Source organism: Dipodomys merriami, unplaced genomic scaffold (assembly GCF_024711535.1).
Source record: "Dipodomys merriami isolate MVZ:Mamm:240054 unplaced genomic scaffold, mDipMer1.0.p SCAF_2, whole genome shotgun sequence".
In the NCBI taxonomy this organism is placed as follows: Eukaryota; Metazoa; Chordata; class Mammalia; order Rodentia; family Heteromyidae; genus Dipodomys; species Dipodomys merriami.
Window position 1 is genome coordinate 114871967 of NW_027203381.1, and position 20243 is coordinate 114892209.

General features: G+C 46.7%; 1 protein-coding gene across 4 annotated transcripts in view; it reads left to right on the forward strand.

Moving 5' to 3' along the window:
* Window positions 1-9945, forward strand: part of Itsn1 (intersectin 1) — a 189235-nt gene extending 179290 nt beyond the window's left edge. For all 4 annotated transcript variants that reach the window (XM_070030612.1, XM_070030615.1, XM_070030614.1 and 1 more), the window contains 6 exons: window positions 505-717; window positions 2193-2314; window positions 3305-3387; window positions 3794-3877; window positions 4501-4674; window positions 6688-9945. In XM_070030612.1, coding sequence (XP_069886713.1) covers window positions 505-717; window positions 2193-2314; window positions 3305-3387; window positions 3794-3877; window positions 4501-4674; window positions 6688-6836 — 825 coding nt within the window. In that variant the 3' untranslated portion in view covers window positions 6837-9945. The remainder of the gene's footprint in view (window positions 1-504; window positions 718-2192; window positions 2315-3304; window positions 3388-3793; window positions 3878-4500; window positions 4675-6687) is intronic.
* Window positions 9946-20243: the final 10298 nt, after the last annotated feature.

Here is a 20243-nt window from a genome sequence, read left to right on the forward strand (position 1 = left end):
GTCCTCTCACCTGAGCTCAGCCCCTTCGAAGCCCAGGGGCATGAAGATTCTGCTTTCTAGAAGCACCGAGGATTGTCTGAGCCCAGGCAGGGCCTTCTTGTTGCAGCTGGTCCATACCATTCCAAAGTATCGCCTCTCACTGGGCAGATAGTCATCAACATGGGAGGTGATAGGGATTCTCTTCCTGCTGTCCATTTATCCAGTAAGCAAAAGAGAGAAACAGGCCCTTCTACACCATTAGAATCCATCCAATCCCTAGTCAAAAGCCTTAGGAATTAGAACCAAGACACATTCTGATGCAAATCCCAGAGCTGTGGCCTTTGTCTTTGGCCTTCTTGGCTCCAAAAGATACTACCTGAAGTGTTCAAAGCTATCCTTGATTTGTGTGCAGATCGGCTGACCTCAGATTCTGATGGAGCCTAGGCTTTCAGCTGCAGAGAGACCAAAGTGAAAACCATGACCTTTCTTCATCCTGTCTTCTTTGGATTTCTTTTCCTTTCTCAGCAACTGGTGTTCAATTCAGTGACCAATTGCTTGGGGCCACGCAAGTTTCTGCACAGTGGGAAGCTCTACAAGGCCAAGAGCAACAAGGAGCTGTATGGTTTCCTTTTCAACGACTTCCTTCTCCTGACCCAAATCACAAAGCCTTTGGGCTCTTCTGGCACCGACAAAGTCTTCAGCCCTAAATCTAACCTGCAGTATAAGATGTACAAAACAGTAAGTTCCGCCAGAGATGGCAAAGCAGGGGGCTGTGTCTGGGGAGGAAGGAACGTTGGCCCAAAAGGAGAGCCAGGGCTTTAGCAGGCTTTGAGGCCGTAGTGTGGAGGACGGAGGCAAGATGGATGTGTGAGGATTCAGAGTCACCGAAATCTGCGTCTCCATGAACAAAAGATTTATCACGGCCAAGTTGGGTGGTGTCCCTTCCACGGGTGACAGACAGACCCCACGCCGCAGGAACTCATGGTCCTGTGTGCAAAGGATTCAGGCAAGGAGAGATAAAACATCACGAGCCCCAGTACCCACAGGCAGCTTCCACACTGTCCTTGGAACATGTGTGCCTCTCTTCACCACCCAAGCCCACCAGAATAGTCAATGTGGGGAAGACTTCCCTAAGCCGTGCATCTGGTCCGTCCGTACCTCATGGCTGTGTTCGCGTCTCTGTGTCACGGGCTAGTGTTTTTCTAAATTTGTCTGTGCATGGAGGGAGGTGGGGTGTGTTTTTATGGAAGAATTTTCCCAGAGGCAGCTTCACTATATTTGAGGGAAAAGCAGTGTTTTTATGTAGACTGTTACTAGACACGTTGTCTGAGAATCCCCGGACAGAATTACTTGGATGTGAAGGTATTTGCCATTTAGTGTATATGGTGGGGAAAAGGGACCGATTAGGTCTTATTTTGAAAGGACTTTAAAAAATACCTGCAGGCTGAGTACCACAGCTTACGCCAGAGTAGCCTTCAGACACACAGGAAGTAGAGATCGGGAGAACCGTGGTTTGCCTGGGCAAAAAGCACATGAGACCCCAGTTCAATGAAAATGCCAAGTGTGGTGCAGCATTGCAGCTACATGAGAAGTGTAATAGGAGGATCACTATCCAGTTCACCTCCCCCCCCAAAAAAATAAACTAAATAGAAAGTAATGAACTGTCTGCCTAAGAAATGCAAGGTCCTAGTTCACATGAATGTGTGCATAATCTATTAAAAGTTAGCATCAACCGAAAATCCTTACTCTGGCTTAGGTTTTTTATTTGTTTTCATTTTTGCAGTAGTGGTGATTGAATTCAAGGCCTCACACTAGACAAGTACTATGCTGCTTTAGTCATGTCCCCCATCCTTTGACTTTTAGTTTGTTTTTCAGATTAAGTTCTCACTCTGAGTTGCTCTGGCAGGCTTCAGATCTCTGTCCCTCTGCCTCCTGAGTAGCTGGGAATTATAATTAGAAGCTACCATACCCAGGTGTTTTGTCTGAGTATACTTAACTGGGGAACACACAAGCCTTTAATCTGGCTTACTGAGCCACACCTATAAACATATGTGAACACACAGACACACAGACACACAGACACACAGACACACAGACACACACACTCACCTGCAGCTTCATTACATGCACACACACAAACATAACCTTGGAGCATACCAAATCTGCAGTCCCTCTGCCTTGTTTTTTAATACCTCTGCATTATTGCTTTGCAGCCTATTTTCTTAAATGAGGTTCTAGTAAAATTGCCCACTGACCCTTCCGGAGACGAACCCATCTTCCACATTTCCCACATCGACCGAGTGTACACCCTCCGAGCAGAGAGCATAAACGAACGGTAAGCCCTGCATGGCCTGCGTGGCTGCAGGTCCGGCATCCTCTGGAGGTGAAGCCTTGCCCAGCCTCTGGTGGAGGGTGGGGAGCTCATCGTCTGTTTTTCTAGAACCTCTCAGAAGCTGGATACATGGCATGGATGTCTCAAAATAAAATGGTTTGAAACAAATTTCGCTTGAGAATTTTTTTAAAGGAAACATTCAGTCCCCCTTCCCTGCCCCTGAGACTAAACAGAATATCCCAGATCTCTTCAGGTCCTCCTGGGCGGCAGACACTCAGAGGAGAGTGATCTGGAGATTCGCAGGTCCACTCATGCCTGGAGCCCCATCACCCCCACTCACTCCCCCCCGCCCCCCCCCCCTGGTCCGGGACAGGCAATCTCTGATTCTCAGGCTGTGGGGGACTTTTGCTTCAAGACTCTGTCCTTGGAGCCAAACGAAATAGATCATTTTCTGAAGGGTGAGCTTGACACAAGGCCAGCAACCTTCTCCTGGGCATTTGTGCCAAGCAAGGGATTTGGCTAAAGTTACCGGGCATATGGTTCTCAGAAAGAGTGAAGGGAAAAAAAAAAAAAAAACGCTACACGGAAAGAGCTTCCCATAGCAGACTTCAGGCTTTCATGTGAATTGCTCCCCAATCTGGGACAAGGCTTTTCTTCTTCCCTGGGGTGGTGTGGGGAGAGGTGCTAAGGGAAGGTGAGGAACTAGTGTCCTAGCTCCTGCAAGGTGACATTTATCCCAGATTTCCTCCACAGGGATGCAGATGTGCCAGGCAGCGAGTCCAGCCATAAGAATACCTCTTAGGTCTTTCTTACTAATTATTAGCATCACAAAATCAAGCTTGAGCCTTTGTCATTAAAATCAAACAAACAAAGGAAACAGGGTCTTAGAAACAGAATTTGAACAGACCTCAAGCTTTTTTTTCTTTCTTTCTTTCTTTCTTTCTTTTTTTGTCCTGATTCGATTTGGCAACCTTTTGTCTTTTCCTGTCCAAGGACTGCCTGGGTGCAGAAAATCAAAGCTGCCTCTGAGCTCTACATAGAGACTGAGAAAAAGAAGCGAGAGAAGGCATACCTGGGTAATGTATTGCCTGCCGACCGGGACCAGGCATCCTGCCACTGGGTGGGGTTAGGGGAAGCAGGGAAGGTAGCAAGACTGGATGGATGGAAGACTGGATGGAAGTGGGATGGATGGATGGATGGATGGAAGATGGATGGATGGATGGAAGTGGGATGGATGGATGGATGGAAGATGGAAGGATGGATGGACAGATGGAAGGATGGATGGAAGATGGATGGATGGATGGATGGATGGATGGAAGACTGGATGGAAGTAGGATCAGCGGAGGAGAGAAGAGATCAAGAGGGAGGAGAGGCGTGTCTCAGTGTGGGAAGGTGTGTACAATGGGTCACGAGGCATTTGATGACGAAAGTCATCAAATGCTACAATGAAGCACTTTCTGTTGCTTTTTTTTGTCATCATAGTCCGTTCCCAAAGAGCAACAGGAATCGGAAGGCTGATGGTGAACGTTGTGGAAGGCATCGAGTTGAAGCCTTGCCGATCGCATGGTAAGGACGGCGACTCCACCTGTGCTGGAAGTGTCTTCCATTCCCCATGTTTCCTGACACCTGTACATCAAATGCTATCTTTTTCTTTTTTTTAACCTGACATTTCCTTTTAGAATTGTCTTTTCCAGCAATTGTTCAAATGCCAGAGTTTTATTTATTTATTTATTTATCAAGTCCTGGGGCTTGAACTCAGGGCCTGGGCACTATCCCCTGAGCCTCTCTGTACTCGAAGCTAGCACATTATCACTTGAACCACAGCACCACTTCCAGCTTTTTCTGAGTATGTGGTACCAAGATGCTAGGCAAGCACTCTACCACTAAGCCACATTACCCGCCTATTTTATGTGTTAAATAATAATAATAAAAAAAACCTCTGAGCCTGCTTTTACAGCAGGGAGGATATACCAGAAGGCCGGTGTGAGTAACAGGAAGGACCTGGCTTAGACACTCACTGATCTACTTGTTCTTCCTTTAAACATGGTATTGTGGGTGTTCTCCCCTAGCCTAAGGTCGAGGTTCTAGTTAAACAACACAGCCTGGCTCCCCCATTTCTAGTGTGGCGGTGGTACTGGGATACCCCTGCATTGTCCTTCCTGCCTGGCCACAGCTTCTGTTCTCCCCAGGAAAGAGCAACCCGTACTGTGAGGTGACCATGGGCTCCCAGTGCCACATCACCAAGACCATCCAGGACACTCTGAACCCCAAGTGGAATTCCAACTGCCAGTTCTTCATCAGAGACCTGGAGCAGGAAGTCCTCTGTATCACCGTGTTTGAGCGGGACCAGTTCTCACCGGATGGTCAGTAGGAAGTGCCCCTGGAGCACTTTCCCTCCTCCATTACTCCTTTTATAATGGAGTCTTCCCTTCCCTTCCCTTCCCTTTCCTTTCCTTCCCTTCCCTTCCCTTCTCCTCCCCTTCCCCTCCCCTTCCCCTCACTTCCCTTCCCTTTACTTCTTCCTCCCTCCCTCCCTCCCTCCCTCCCTTCCTTCCTTCCTTCCTTCCTTCTTTTGTTGGTCATGGAGCTTGAACTCAGGGCCTAGGTACTGACCATGAGCTCTTTATGCTCAAGGCTAGCGCTCTACCACTTTGAACCATAGCACCATTTCTGGTTTTCTGATGTTTAATTGGAGATGAGTCTCATGGGCTTTTCCTGTCTGAGCTAGCTCTAAACCCTGATCCTCAGATCTCAGCTTCCTGAGTAGCTGGGGTTACAGGTGTGACCCATTAGCACCTGGCTTTTTTTCTTAATATATCAAAAAAAATAGACACATAATAGTTGTAAGTGTTTATGGTACCATGTAGCACTCCAATACACGTGTACAGTGTGCAGTGATCAGATCAGGGTAAGTTATGAAAATGGAGGAGAAAGGAAGGAAACAGGTCAGACTCGATCTTCTACGGGCGAGGATTGTTTATTGAGATAGAGTAGCAAGGGACACAGCCTTCCCTCAGGCTTGGAGACTGTACCGGAGGGGTGGGATTGGAGTCAAGGTTTTTTAGAATCTGAGCAAGGAGACAGGGGTTACATGAGTTTAGTATAGGGCAAGTGACTGCAGGTGCAGACAGAGAATACAGTAAGTATTCCCTTACTCAAGGTTCCAAGCATTTTTAATGTTTAAACAGCTCTACATCTGCCCTTCCTAGATGGTTTGACCTTCGCAGGATACAGTTTTTAGTCTTCCAACCTCTTAACCCTTTCCTGGCCATACAGCTGGCCTCAGAGCCTTATAGGCCAGGCCCACCATGGATGTCCACAGCAGGCTCAGGTATGACTGTCCCGCCTCTGTCAGGCAGTCTGCACTTGTCTTTGGTGGGTGCCTGGCATCTGTATGCACCTGGGAAAACAGGGTGGGAGTCAATCCTCCAAATTCCATCCTTGGATACATAGGAAGAATGGTTCCAGAGGGGAGAGCAAGCCCTTCCTACATGGTCTTTGGATACGTAAAAAGAATGGGCCGAGAAGGGAGCAACATGAAGTTATGAGAACAAATCAGATTCCCATCATTGAGCTATCACCTCAGACATTAATCATCTTTCATACTGGAAGCATTCAAAACATTCGGTTTCTTTTCTTTTCCCTTTCTTTATCTTTGTCTCCCTCTGTCTCCGTCCCTATTTGTCTGTTTCTCTCTTCCTTTCTTCTTTATTTTTTCTTCTTTTTAACAGTACTGAGGCTTGAATTCAGGACCTGGGTACTGTCCCTTACCTTTTTTTTTTTTTTTTTTTTTTTTTTTTGCTGGTCGTGGGGCTTGAACTCTGGGCCTGGGCACTGTCCCTCAGCTCTTCAGCTCAAGGCAAGCGCTCTACCACTTGAGCCACAGCACCACTTCCAGTTTTATCTGCTTATGTGGTGCTGAGGAATCGAACCCAGGACCTCGTGCATGCAAGGCAAGCACTGTACCACTGAGCCATCTTCCCAGCCCCTGCCTTTTTTTTTAACTCAAAGCTGGTGCTCTACCATTTGAGTCACAGCTCCACTTCTAGCTTTTTGCTGGTTGGTGAGAGATAGGAATCTCATGGAACTGTCTTCCTAGGCTAGTGTTAAATCACAGATCTCAGATCACAGCCTCTTGAGCAGCTAAGAATACAGGCACGACCCCCTAGTGCCTGACTGCTTCTTTAAAACGAAATATGATGGCACACTGACAAGTCCACCGGGAAGTAAGTGGGAAATCTTAATACTGGTCTCACTTTGTAGGTCCCAGAAGAAAGGGGAGCAGACTAGTTCATGACGAGATTTCCAGTATGGCAAGCAGGTACCTTGAAGACAAGGTACTCTCTCTGAGCGTGGTCTGTTGGTTCTCCTTTCAGATTTTTTAGGTCGGACAGAGATCCGTGTGGCTGATATCAAGAAAGACCAGGGCTCCAAGGGGCCAGTCACCAAGTGTCTCCTGCTGCACGAGGTCCCCACGGGAGAGATCGTGGTCCGCCTGGACCTGCAGCTGTTTGATGAGCCATAGGAACGCCAGGACATGCGCAGCAGAGTTCCTTCCTGAAGCCCCACATGCTGTCTGCAAACTGCAATCCTCTTCTCAGAAGCCACCATTCGGTGTCAGGGCAATGGGACAGCAAAGACAGGCCCCTCAAAGCTCCTAGGAATCATTCTTGACAATCCCGTTCCTCTCGATCCATTTCCCATTTTATGAAACAAAACTCTTGTGTTCCTTTGTTCTCAGCGCAGGTCTCACAGTGGCTTACAGGGCCTCTGAAATCCCATAGCCTTCCGTTGGGTTTGGTTAGGAACCTGGCCCGTCGTCCAGCTGGAGGCATGGATCTGGTTACTATAAAATGGATTTATAAATGCAATGTGTGTATTTTTGGGGGAACTCATGTAACCCTCCTATGTCTCACTCCCCTCCGGGGGCCCGTTGCCCTACAGTGTGGTGGTTTAGTCCAATTACAATGGAATTGCTGCTGCTCCAGAATCTGGACCCATCACCAGGTGCCGTGGTCTCCTGGCCGGGTGCTGGCTCGGCTCCCTGGAGGATCCATCCTAGCGTGTGTGGTTACAGCCGTCAGTCCTCGCCCCCCCCGCCCCCCGCCCCCAGGCCTGGACGAATTCCTGTTGGTGAGAGCATGCCAGTGTGCATCAGGTGGCACTGGCCGTGGAGGATGGTTGTGATGTACCAGGTCAGGCCTGTGCTGCTGCCATGATCCCATGATCGTGGGAGATCACCGGGGAGGCAACCTGATGGGATCAGTGGCTCACTGGTTACTTGGCATTCTTGGAAAATGTTTTCCTTTGGCTTAGAAGAATTTTATGGCAAGTCATTGCTGGTGATTGGCTCTGAGCATGATCAGAGCTAAACATACCAGGTTCTGACTGTTGTAGGAAACTTTAGCAACTCTCTTTGGTAGGTTCCCATACAATGGACACCCTGGCTCCTTAAGGTGAAGGGAAAAAAAATGACAAGCTGGAATTGGGGTGGAGAGATATGAGACAAATTCGTTGTATGGTAAGGGAAAGAGCCGGTGAGCATGCGCCTTCCTGTTCTCCAGAGACACACACCAATCTCTTAGTCATGATGGACAGGAGCTTAATGTCCGCAGTGTGTGGCCAGCTACTGAGATGTCGAGTTTGAGTGAGTTGGGCTTTTCCTTTCAATGCTAGGAGATAGGCTGATGAATTAGAGCATAACTTGATTTGCTAATGACAGTGTGGGCTGTATTTTGTTCGCATGTGGATGTTTTTGTAACGGCAGTTTGAAGTGGTCATGAAATGTTCTTTGCATGTTCCCTGGCTCTGGAGTTGAGCTTCCTTGCGTTAGCTGGTGTTCCCTTTGACTGTAGGTCCTTAGGATTCAGTAGGATGGCTGAGGTACTTCAGAGGTGACGGCATCGGCGTGGTAGCAGGGCGCCCTGCGGGTTAGATGCATCAAGGAGTAACTTTCCAGGACAGCCCTGACATATTCTAAGCAATTAATAAAAAACAAAAGTGTGTGTTGGCAAGGACAACAAAGTTTACATTTCATACTTTTAAGAAACACTTTATTATTTATTTATTGAAGATAGTGTAGAGTTTTTGTATCAAAAGCAACAGACATATGTATTTTTTTGAAACAAAACAAACTCGTTAGTTGGAAACTAAACATGTTGTCCACCAAGCGTGGCTTCTTCAGGCATGCATCTGTTCCCGCGGCCCAGCCGAAGACATGCTTCACCCACTTTATGTTTCTACTTTTGATGTTAAGAATAACGGTTTAAAATGAAATCTCTCTATTCATTTAGACAGGTAGCCCATGTTTTTCGTATTTCTATAACCAATAGAGTTTGTTCCGTGTATTCATGAAGGACCTCTTACCATAGTTAAAGAAGTGATTGATGTGTAAGTGAGGTAGCGCTGGATCGCCTTCCAATCCCTTCTTTCTGTTATCCCTTCATTAATGGTATTTCTGTGTTCATGTTGGACATCACTATTCCTATGGGCAGGTTGTGGTCTGCACAGTGATGAACTTTACCTTGTAGGTCCTGGACTACCTCCATTGGGATTAGTGTAGTATGAAAAATCAATGGATGAAGCGTTTCCCCAAGCAACTCTATAGAACATTCCTGAGCTACTCCTCAGTGTAGCAAGTTCTGGATTCATGTCCTGTGTTTATTGCTGCAATGTATAATGCAACCGATGGTGATTATGGATGAGTTGGGCTTCTCCTCAGACCTAGCTGTGACTCATGAGCTGAGTTGGGAGATAGAGGAACGTGGATGTTGTGTGGAGTCTCAAGCCCTGGGCCCTTTATTCCTTCATTTCTACCTTATCAACCATCTGGGTTACTTTGGCAGATGAAATGTCCTTGCCAATAGGAATCTGGCCTGGCACTTCAGTGTCTAAATACAGGGCATCTCCAAGTCGTGCTGTCTGTCATCCTGTTACTAGCCTTTTAGACACTCCTGAAGACCTTTCCTCTCTGAGCCCTATTGCTAGTTCCTCTGTCCCTTTGACCTGCTCCCACCCAGGCAGGGTTTTCCTGGAGACCTGGTGATGCTTGGACTCTCAAATGACTCCCAGACTCTGAGAATTACCCTAGGAGCTCCGAGGACAGGGTCCCAAGGATCGGGCCGCTGTTCCTTCTCTGGCTGATATCTACCTTCTCTGGAAGGTAGATAGACAGCATTATCCACTAGAATCAGGGCTGTTGTGACCATGTCATCTCGAGGACACTCATGGTTCACTCATTCGGGCCAGACTTCGGGTGGAAAGAAGGGTCTTTGTAAGTGGTGGGCTCTGGGAATGCTACAGAAATGAGGCTTCCATATTTGATGGGCTTGGATAGCAGGTCTCTGTTCTCTGACCATAGAAAAGAAAGCTGTGCTTCCAGAGAGCATGAATGGAAGAAGGGGCGTTTATTCTTCTTTGTTTTGTTTTTGAGATGACATCTCACCATGATAACCCAGGCTGATCTTGAACATAGGATCCTCCTGTTTCAGCTCCTGAGTGCTGGAATTTCCTCTTTGTTTTGGGAACAAAAGCATGACCAAAGTATAAGAAAGTACTCCCCTGCAGAGACTGGTGTTTTCCAGCAGAAAGTGGATAATTTGCCCACTTGCCCCGTCTTCCCTTGGTGACCAGGTCCGGAGGTCGCTCTGGGGGGGGGAGGGTGGGGGGGGGGGCGGGAGGGGGGGAGCAGCCATGAGGTCAGGGACTTCGGGGATGGATGATGGTAGATCTGCTTTCTAATGCTGGGAAGAAACAAAACTGAAGCCAACGAGAGAGAGGATGTTAGAAAATCTGCTGTGGCCAGAAGTCAGTGAGAAATGGAGAAATGAAACGGGTTTCAGTTCATTAAGAGTATATTTTACACTTAGCTCATCTTTTTTTTTTTTTTTTTTTTTTTGCCAAGAGAAAAAGATTGTTTACTCCAAAGAACTCTTTCCGCTGGGTCAGACCTTTTTTTTTTTTTTTAAAAATGTACTTATGGGAAGAAAATGTGGGTGTAACAACGTGAAGAATTTCTACTGGACACCACAAGTGTGATTTGACTTTATTCCTTAATTCGGCCTTCCCTTCCATTGTGTACCTGGTGTACCTTACAAATAGATGACTGGGTGAGCCAGGGCCTCACACTGGTGTGGGCTTAGCAGTGGGCTACTTCTCCCAAACACACTTGCTTCTCAGGCTCAGAGCGATGTGATGAAGCCAAGGAGCCCGGATGTTTTCGTGTGGCTTTAGTTGGAAGAGATGTAGCAGATCCCCAGCTCGCCCACACACCGTGGCCCAGTGAGGTCCTCAGAGAGTGGGTCTGAGCGATTCCAGAGGCGTTTGGGAGAGATAACAACTCCTCTTTGTCCTGGAATGGGCGCTGAGGTGCCTGCCAGGGATTTCCCCTTACTTCTGGGAACAGCTCTGGTGAACTGCCAAGCTCACCAGGCAGTGCCCTGAGTCATGTTTTGTCCTGGCTGGTGAGGGGTTTGTAAAACAGTTGGGACGCTCCTAGCACCGCTATCCCTTGGAGCTATCTCTGAGACCAAGTTCTTGTGTTTCCGATTCATTTGCTCCAAGAATACAGTGGAAATGGCATGACTGGGAAAGCTGAGGGCTAGTTGGGCAGGATAGCTCTGAGGAACTGAAATAGGCTCGCATGAGCGATGGGCACTTCTTAGACAAGCCCTGACCTCCCTGGACTAAGAATGAGGATCCTGAGTCCCGACATGCGCACCATGACACCCAACCACCAGCCTCCATCCACCAGCCTCCATTTATCAGCCTCCACGCACCTTCTGTGCAGTAACACATAGTTCCCTCCAGCTAGCGTCAGAGCTTGAGAACCCAAGGCTATTTTCCTTCCTTCCCCTCCCTTCCCTTCCCCTCAATTACATGGTTAGTCTGTTCTTGTCTGCAATCCTTCCCAGCAGAAGGCAGACCTGTAATCATCCATGAGGTCAGACTCACCAGGTAATTCATGCTGAGCAGAAGAAAGTTCAGAGAGGAAAACCGAGGGTGGCAAACAGCCTGCCCTGATGAACAGCTCCTCCAGCTCTGCTGCCATCTTGGCCATCTGGATTTAAGAGCGCTGCCTGGAGAATGAGGGGGTTCATCCACTTCAATGTACTGCTTGGTGGCGGCGGGCGGGGTGGGGGGGCAGCGTAAATCAGGGCTCCAAAGATCGGACATTCCAGAGGAAGTAGCATTCCATCCATTTCCAACTCCTGCTGTCCCACACACCAGCTAGCCCTGTCTCGGCTAAAGACGAAGCGTGTCCCTGTGTTTCCTGTCTCCATGACTTGTGTCTCCTGTCTAGCAGGCCCTAGAACTGGTGCCAGCCTTCCCGAGTGACCCTTCCCAGGAGCCCTTGTGTGTTTTTGGTTCTGCGTTGGATAATTCTGATTCATTCGTGTTGCAGACCTGGTGTTGGGAGGTCTGACTGGAGGACGCTGCCCTGTGACTGAGAGCCTGACGCCCTCACCTCCCACTGCCTTCTTCTTCCGCCGTAAGGCTTCTGTCTCCTTGTACCTGGAAAGCAGTTGATTATTTGAGCTAGAGGGAAGGAAAATTCTAGAACGTGTTTCCCCACCCTTACTGTGTCAGATTCATGGAGGTCACTCGGTTCAATTAAGGTGCATAACTTCATATCTAGAGAAGTAAAAAGTAAATAAATCTGTTCCTGATTAGCATGGAAATGTACCTGATGTGAAAGACAGAATACAGTGTAACTCTCTCACTTGGGAGCATCAGATGCTGACTCCATGGGCAGTCTTACTTTTGTAACATGGTCAGTGATTCGAACAGTTCATTCAGGGAGACTCAGTCTGGTATAGGCCACCCCCGGGGTGTGCAGAGCAGTAGGAAAGGCCTTTGTGACTTCCACATCTAACTGTAGATCTGACTTTGAATCATTTAATTGACATCAAACACTTATACAAATTCAGATTAACCTGCAAAAAAGCCATCTCAGTTCCAGGCAGACATAGTGAAATCTTCCGCTAAAAGATACCTCTTTACTCTCGTTCTGAGAGAACCAGATAAAATTCACGTCACTATTTTTTTGGACACAACGTATGGTTGTCCTATTTCAGGGTAAATACTACTACTGTGTGTCAGGGTATCGTTTGAGTTGTGCTTTAATAGGACTCTCTTCTGCTTTCTCTACCAGCCTATATTCTCACTGTCCTCTGACAAGTGTATCTTAGGATTCTAAGCCCTCTGAGTAGAGCTGTGTTCCCACGTGGGCTTCTCAGCCTTGACAAACAGCAACAAGCACCAACCAGATTTCCTCAGGTATTTCCTGAGAACCAACCAGTGGCTGTTGGCTTTCGATGTACGGTGCTCCTCTAGAACTTGGCTTTATACTTTCGTCATTTTCAACAGTGCTGTCCTGTGCTTCTGCAGCTATGATGCTTTGGCCTTTCCCTCTTCAACTCAGAACTGTTCTGGGTCGAAACACTGTGGGTCTCTCTCTGGGAAACAGGAGCCAAAGGCAGGGAGGTAGCTTTGCAGGCCTGGTTTTCTGAATGAGAGTGGCAGTCTTTCAGGCCATGTCCCTGCTTAGGGTGGAGAGGGACTTCCCTTCTATAGGATGTTGCTGGTCCCAAGCTGCTGGTGCCCCCTAGTGCATATGTAGGGAATTGCTCTCATGTAACTTGCAGAATTAAAAAAAAAATGACTCAGAGCCAGAACACAGGCCCTCACCCAGGCAATGAGGAGACCCCCCCCTAAGGGTGTTTAGGGGGGCGGGTAGTAGTTAGCATTGGGCAGGGGGCTGGGTGCCAGCTTCCTCTGGGACATCTGGTGGGACTTTGCTATTCACAAATGCTGGGTCTTTTTTGCGTCTGCTTCAGTGGGGGCTTCTGGATTCTGCCCTTCACAGGTACCATGTGTAAGATAGGGGGCTTCCCCTGTGTTGGCCCGGCTGGCCAGACAGCAAAGGTCCCAGAGACCTCTTTTCCCAACAGAGCTTCAGAAGTGAGGCTCAACTCAAGTGGAAGAAAAGTCTCTACTTGCAGACTTGGATGTCTGAAGTTTTAAATGGCAAAAATTATTGGAAGAATGTGGCTGTCCATGGCATAGTGTGTGTGTGTGTGTGTGTGTGTGTGTGTGTATGTGTGTGTGTGTGTGTGTGTGTGTGTGTGTGTGTGTGTGTGTATGTTTACTAGGGAATGGATCTGTGCACTGAAGAAGGAGATAGGAAACACATTGCTTCAACCTTTTCCTAGTCATACTTTGGGACCAGCTCATGATTTATAGGTCAAGTACAGGTAATTTGAGATCTCTTGGTCCAAATGACTAAGCATTTCAAGATAGGGACAGCAGATCTTAGTCACACTCTCCTGAGTGTGACTGTACAGGTCTAACACCCGTGGCGCTGACAGCACTATGCTTTCAGTGGGTTCCTGAAGTAAGTGGGGCTTCTTCATCTTAAGTCTTCCTTCGAAGACTCTTCCTTCCATCCCTTCCTCCCTGTCTCCCTCCTTCCCTCCCTTCTGCCTCCTTCAGAGCCTGGTAATTGCCAGAGAAATGCTCTACCACTTGATCCATGTCCCTAGACCTTCTGGTTTCAGTTATTTTTCAAATAGGGTCTCCTAAGTTTTGTTTGGGCTGGCTTGGACCATGATCCTCCTGTTTATAGTTCCTGAGTAACTGGAAGGATGAGTAGCTACCAACAAGCTCGACTTTTATTGGTTGAGATGGGATCACATGCATTTTTTTGCCCTGGCTGGTCTCCGCCTGTGATCCTCCCTTTATCTGAGTTGGCTAGAATTACAGGTGTGAACATAGAACATCTTCTTTTTAAAATTTTTATTTCCTAAAAGCATAAGTGAGGTGGGATAATTAGAGGATACAAAACCACAACTCTGATCTGACAGCTGCACCTCTAAGCCAGAAAGGGAGCTGTCACCAGTGGTAGCAGGAACTCCTCTCCCAGTTTCCCAGTTTAGGGCATACAATTGGATATCAAATGACCTTTGAACCTTTGATCCTTTACTATGGAACTCACTCCTTGGAAAGAAAAATGCTTCCTTTGGTCATTAGTCATTCACTAAGGCCTTTTCTCCCTGTTCCTGGTAAGAAAGGGGGAAAAATTGCTTTCAAAAAGAAGCAGGAGGGTCCAGGAAGTACTCAGTCCCTGGCAGCCACCTCCTAGAGAGGGGGATGGGCAGAGCCGGCTGCCCATACCCTGTCTGAGAGGCGGCGGCTCTCAGCTGGGATCTCTCCAGAAATCGCTGGTGAGGCTTTGGGGTGATTGTGGTCAACAGAGAGGAAAAGACTCCCTGCTGGGTGACTGAGCGTTCTAGAAGAATCCAGTGATTACATAGGTGTGTGTGTGTGTGTGTGTGTGTGTGTGTGTGTGTGTGTGTGTGTGTGTGTGTGTGTGTGTGTGTGCCTATTGCTTTCTTTGCAAGCTTTTGCTTTAAATGTTCTGCTTGCTTTTTATAAATATAGTCCCACTTCACACAACACACACACACACACACACACACACACAGAGCAATAATCCTCACTGTCTTTCCTGATTCCATCCATCTGGGATTATGTTTGCTAAGTAGAAATATAGAGAGAAGAGTGAACTGCAGTTGTAAACTCATCTCCCATGGACTTAACTCACCTTGGACAGCATAGTGACGCAGATCTTTGTTTCCACGTCAGGTCATCTTCCAAACCGTAGACCTTTGGAACCAATACTCTCTAGAGGCGTCTGCTATTGTGTCAATGTCAGGTTTAAGGAGTGAACATTTTTCAGATAGAGTCTAGAAATCAACATTCTCAAAAAACGTTCTCTGAGCTTGGAAGGTGGCTCAGTGGTAGAGCGCTTGCCTTGCATGCATGAGGCCCTGGGTTCGATTCCTCAGCACCACATAAGCAGAAAACAAAAAAAACTGGAAGTGGCGTTGTGGCTCAAGTGGTAGAGCTCTAGCTTTGAGGTGAAGAGCTGAGGGACAGCGCCCAGGCCCAGAGTTCAGGCCCCACGACCAGAGTCCCCTCCCCCCCCCAAAAAAAAACAAATAAAAAAATGTTCTCTGCCAAATGGTTATTGTGTCTGGAAGTTGATATTGCATCTAGCAGGGCAGCTATGATCCTAGTTTCAGACTTGCAATGCAAACACACATTGTCAGGTCTTTTGGAGCTACGGGATGCACTGCAGACCACAAGCTGTTCTGTGGCCTCATGGCCCCTTCACAAGTCTGCATCCACCGCACAGTGTATTTCCTTTGCTCCTTCAACTTTGTGACATATAAACTTAAGTATACGGAAGAGACCCTCACACATCCTGTGGGAGGGATAAAATCACCTGACCACTTCCGGGTTTCTGCATTTTACGATATTCCCAGCGAAGAAAAAGCCACACTGTACCATACAATGTAGGACGCTGTGCTCTTTCTCTGGTCCATTGTGACTCTCTGCTCTAGATTTCTGGGAATGACCACGATTAAATGTTATAGATGGTATGTAAGAGCCTGTGGTGTTACATGTTGCATCAACTTAACATGGATTCTGTAGTCTAAAATCTTTCACTTGTTATTGTAAAATGTGATTGTCCTTGAGAGATTATTTTTTCTGTATGTATCTGAGAGTATTTTAGGAATCTAATGTAAGCGCATAAAACTATAGAAAAAAAAATTTAAACCTATCCCAGGAGTAGAAAATGCTTCACCAGATTGTTTGGGTTCAATCCAACTAAATTTTCTTCTATTAAAAAAAAATCTAAGTTGTATATGGTTAGAAATTTCCAGGGAGTCATTTTTTCCCCTTTGTAGGGAATGAAATGGGCACTGGAGTCACAAAAGGAAAAATGTCAAAATGTCCTGTAGCCCTGACGGACGATAACCCTCCATGATACATTAAAACTTGATTTATGAGGCTGGGCTGGAGCGCAGTGGTAAAGTGCTTGCCTGCCAAGTGCAAAGTCCTGGGTTCAATCCCCAGTACCCCCCCACACCACCCCCCCAAAAATGATTTGTAGCTGGGCACTGGGGGCTCATGCCTGTAATCCTAGCTACTCAAGAGGCTGAAATCTGAAGATCATGATTCAAAGCCAGCCCGGGCAGGAAAGTCCATGAGACTCATCTCTCCAATTAACCACCAGAAAACTAGAAAGGGAGCCGTGGTTCAAATGGTAGAGGCGCTAGCCTTGAGCAAAAGAGGCTCAGAGAGAGCATCTAGGCCCTGAGTTCAAGCCCCAGGATGGGCACAAAAGTTTTGTTTTCTATAGATAAGTGACAGAATTTTGGGGGTGGTGTTTGGGTCAGGAAAGATGAGACATCCAGAGAGCTGTCTTCCCTCGGCTCCACGTGCCATGGCCGCTTCCTTGTGTTCTCATGGAGGGTCGGGAATCACGGCCGCTTCCTTGTGTTCTCATGGAGGGGTCGGGAATCACGGCCGCTTCCTTGTGTTCTAATGGAGGAGTCGGGAATCTAGAGTGAGCCAGGGCCTTCAGGGAGGTTCACCTGGTTTCGATTCCATCTTTTTGCTCTCTTTGTGGATAAACTGGGTGTCCCATTTTGGTGTCTGCATCTTCCATGAGCAACTGGGGCGTGTGTCTTCATGCTCTGTCTGACTGCTGCACAGCAGGGCGGGCGAGAGGGCCAGCTCTCTGTGGGCAGGAGGAACGGGCAGCCACAGAGCACCCTGGCAGAGGTCTGTGCCTGCACCATGGATGGAGACCCCGGGGTAAGAGGCCTTTCCTTCCCTTCCCCTTTCCCTTCCTAGAAAAGTATCTGAAGCCTAGGAGAGTTCAACGAAATGTGTCTAAGTCCCAGGAGAGCATGCAGAGTGACCTCAGGGCGGCCGGCCAAAACGCCTCTGTGGTAAGCAGTCCTGGCTTCTGGTGATTCCGAGGCCCGGGGTGTGAGCACTGATGTGGAAAGATTAGGGCCGGTGATTGATGGATAGATGGAATGAGTGTCAGGTTCGTGGTATTTCTTTCAAAAAGCTGTGTGCCCCCTAATGCTGCCAACCAGGAGTCCAGGTCCCTTGTTTGGTGAAGCTGAGGCTCAGTGACTTCCTGGACTTCAAGGGTCTAGAAAGGTTTGAGTTCTGGAAGCTTCCTGCAAATCATCCTGAAGGACTGTCCATGTGGTCTACAACTTTCTTTCCAAAGATGGAGCCATTTGGAGATAGCCTGGGACAACCATGTTAGCCAGAGAATAGGACTAGGCAAACTCCTATCTACCTACCAAACTAAGCCCTGATTCATCCCCTTCTTGGGTGGTGGGGTGGCAAGTGAGCGGTGAATGAGTTGATGTCTCCAGAGCTCTGGTTGTTCCAAGATCTATGGAGGACAAGAAAAGCCAGAACATGGGAACCTACCCAGTAGTGCTGGCAGACACTCCTGGTTAGCCTTTGTGTGCAAAAGAATGTAATCAGCTGTAACACTGAGTACCTTGTATCTCTAGTGACTAGCGGGCCCGAGTGCTGGTAGTGCTGGAGGTATGTTGCTCTGCTCGTAGCCCTGCCTGGGGTAAGGGTAGGCTGTCCCACTGATGGATGTCCTGTTGATTGTAATATACTTCTGTTGCCAAATAATGGTACTATTTAATTTTCCATAAAAGGGAGATTATATCGTCTGCTATGTAATGTTAACGGAGTTCTAAAGATTATTAGATACTATTATAAATTGTAGAATTATGTATTTGTCTAAGACTTGATGAAGCAGGGCCAAAACATTCGGTTTCTTGTTTGTTTGTTTGTTTGAAAGAAGCTGAGGTTGTTTTCCTGTTTGTGTTCTTTTAGCACTTTATGCTATGTGAAATGTTAAGTTTTACCAGTTCAGACTTTGGTAACTGAGTTTCTTCCTTTTCTTTATTTTTTGGTTAAATCAGTAGCAACATCAATTCAAATGGATATTCCTGTGCATCTTGACCTTAAATAGGGTCAACTCTTTGGTCCTTTTGACCTGTATGGTTTAAATTCACATAGTTCATGAATAAAATGAGAAAAGCCAACCCTGCTACAGTGGATTGTTTTGGGTCCTTTCTGTCCCACCTCCTCTGCCATCGAGGAAGTAAATAGACCTGAAAATGGCATCTCTTCCTGTGTATGCTTCCTGAACAAGGACAACTATGCAAACATAAAACTAAAAGGAGAACAAGACAACAACCCTTTCATTTATTCTTCACTTCCTTCTGATAAATGGCTAACCCCAAATAGTAGACTGCCTGGTGCCAAATATTTCCAAGAATATGAGCTCCATGTTGAATGGCATAAAAAATGCTGAGTGGCTAGGGAGAGCCAGAGGCTGCAATTGTCTCTCAGTCTTTCAGAAGGATGCTTGGGCTTCCTCACCTTCTAACAAACCACAAGTTCAAAACTTCTCCTTTACCTTTGCCATTAGCAAACTCAACCCCAAATGTAACTGTATTATTTATAGTGTTTTCTTCTGTTCTAGTCTTAAGGGAGTTCTCCCCAATTTTGTCACTGATTTAACTGATGAAATAAATCTGGCTTAGACACTGGCCGAATTGTTTTAGCCCGTTAAAAAAAAAACAAACCTGAAAAAAAAAATCCCCAAAGTCACACGTTTGTCTTTTTAATGTTTTTGGCAGTACTGGGACTTGAACTGAGGGCCTTGGTGTTGTTAGGCAGGTACTCTGCTGGAGTGCCACGATGGCTAGAGCCACACTTCCAGCCTTTTCATGCTGGTTATATTTTAGATAGGGTCTTATTTTCTGCTTGAGTATATGTGTTTAGCTCATTGTCCACTTATTTTAGGTTTCCTTTTGTAGCTGGAATGGCAGGTGTGTCCCTGGACACCCAGCTTATTCCTTGAGAGGAGGGGTCTCCTGAACTTTCCTGCCTAGGCTGGCCTTGAACTATGGTCTTCTTGATCTCAGCCTCTCAAGTAGCTAAGATTATAGACAGGAGCCAGTGGCTTCCAGCTTATCTTTTGAAAACTAGTACGTTCCCATTTTTGATAAACATAAAATTCTTATGCCCTTTTCCTACTTAGAAATAAATTAAGCCTGGCATGATGGTACATAGCTGTAGTTCCTGCATCTGGTTTTTGTTTTTGTGATGATCGTGGGCCTTGAACTCAGGGCCCGACTGAGCTTCTTTTGCTCAAGGCTAGCACTCTACCACTTGAGCCACAGCATTGCTTCTGCGTTTTTCTGTTTATATGGTACTGAGGAATCGAACCTAATCGAACCTAGGGCTTCATGTGCATGCTAGGCAAGCACTCTACCACTAAGCCACCGTCCCAGCCCCATAGTTCCTGCATCTTGAGAGGTTGAAAAAGGATTTCTTAAAACCTAGGAGTTAAGAGACAATACAAGAGATTATAGCCAGACCCCATCTCGAATAAAAATAGGTTATATACCCAAACTATACCTAGTTCAAGTCTGAAGTCACTCTTTCACAGCTAGAAAGGGACAAGAAATCACACTGACAACTTCATGTAAAACATGTAGAAAAGATTCCTATTGACCAAACTCAGAAACCAGTGGAAACAATGAACAGAAAATATCTCATTCCTTTACTAACAAGTAATCCTTTTTTTTTTCAAGTAATCCTTCTTAATGCAGAAAATTTAGCATATGCAGAAAAAAATACCAAAGTGATAAAAATCACTTAATGGAAATACTCTTCCACATAAAAACAATAGTTTTCTTTTTAAAGAATTGGTCTTGCTTTGATGCTCAGGTTGACCTTGAACTCTTATTCTTCTGCCTCAGTGTCCCGTAAGTAACCCTTTCAATGCATTTCATGTTTGTTGTTTTTCTGTGTATGAATGGTAATGATGGGTAATTGGAGATGGAGTCTCACAGACTATTCTGCCTAAAATGGCTTCAAACCACTATCCTCTGGGCCTCAGCCTCTTGAATAGCTGGGATTACAGGCATGAACCACCAGCGCCTAGTTTACAGCTTGATATTAAGGACTGTATTTTGATTATTTTTGTTGTCTTTAAGTAGCTGTCCAAAGAAGTTGCCATTCA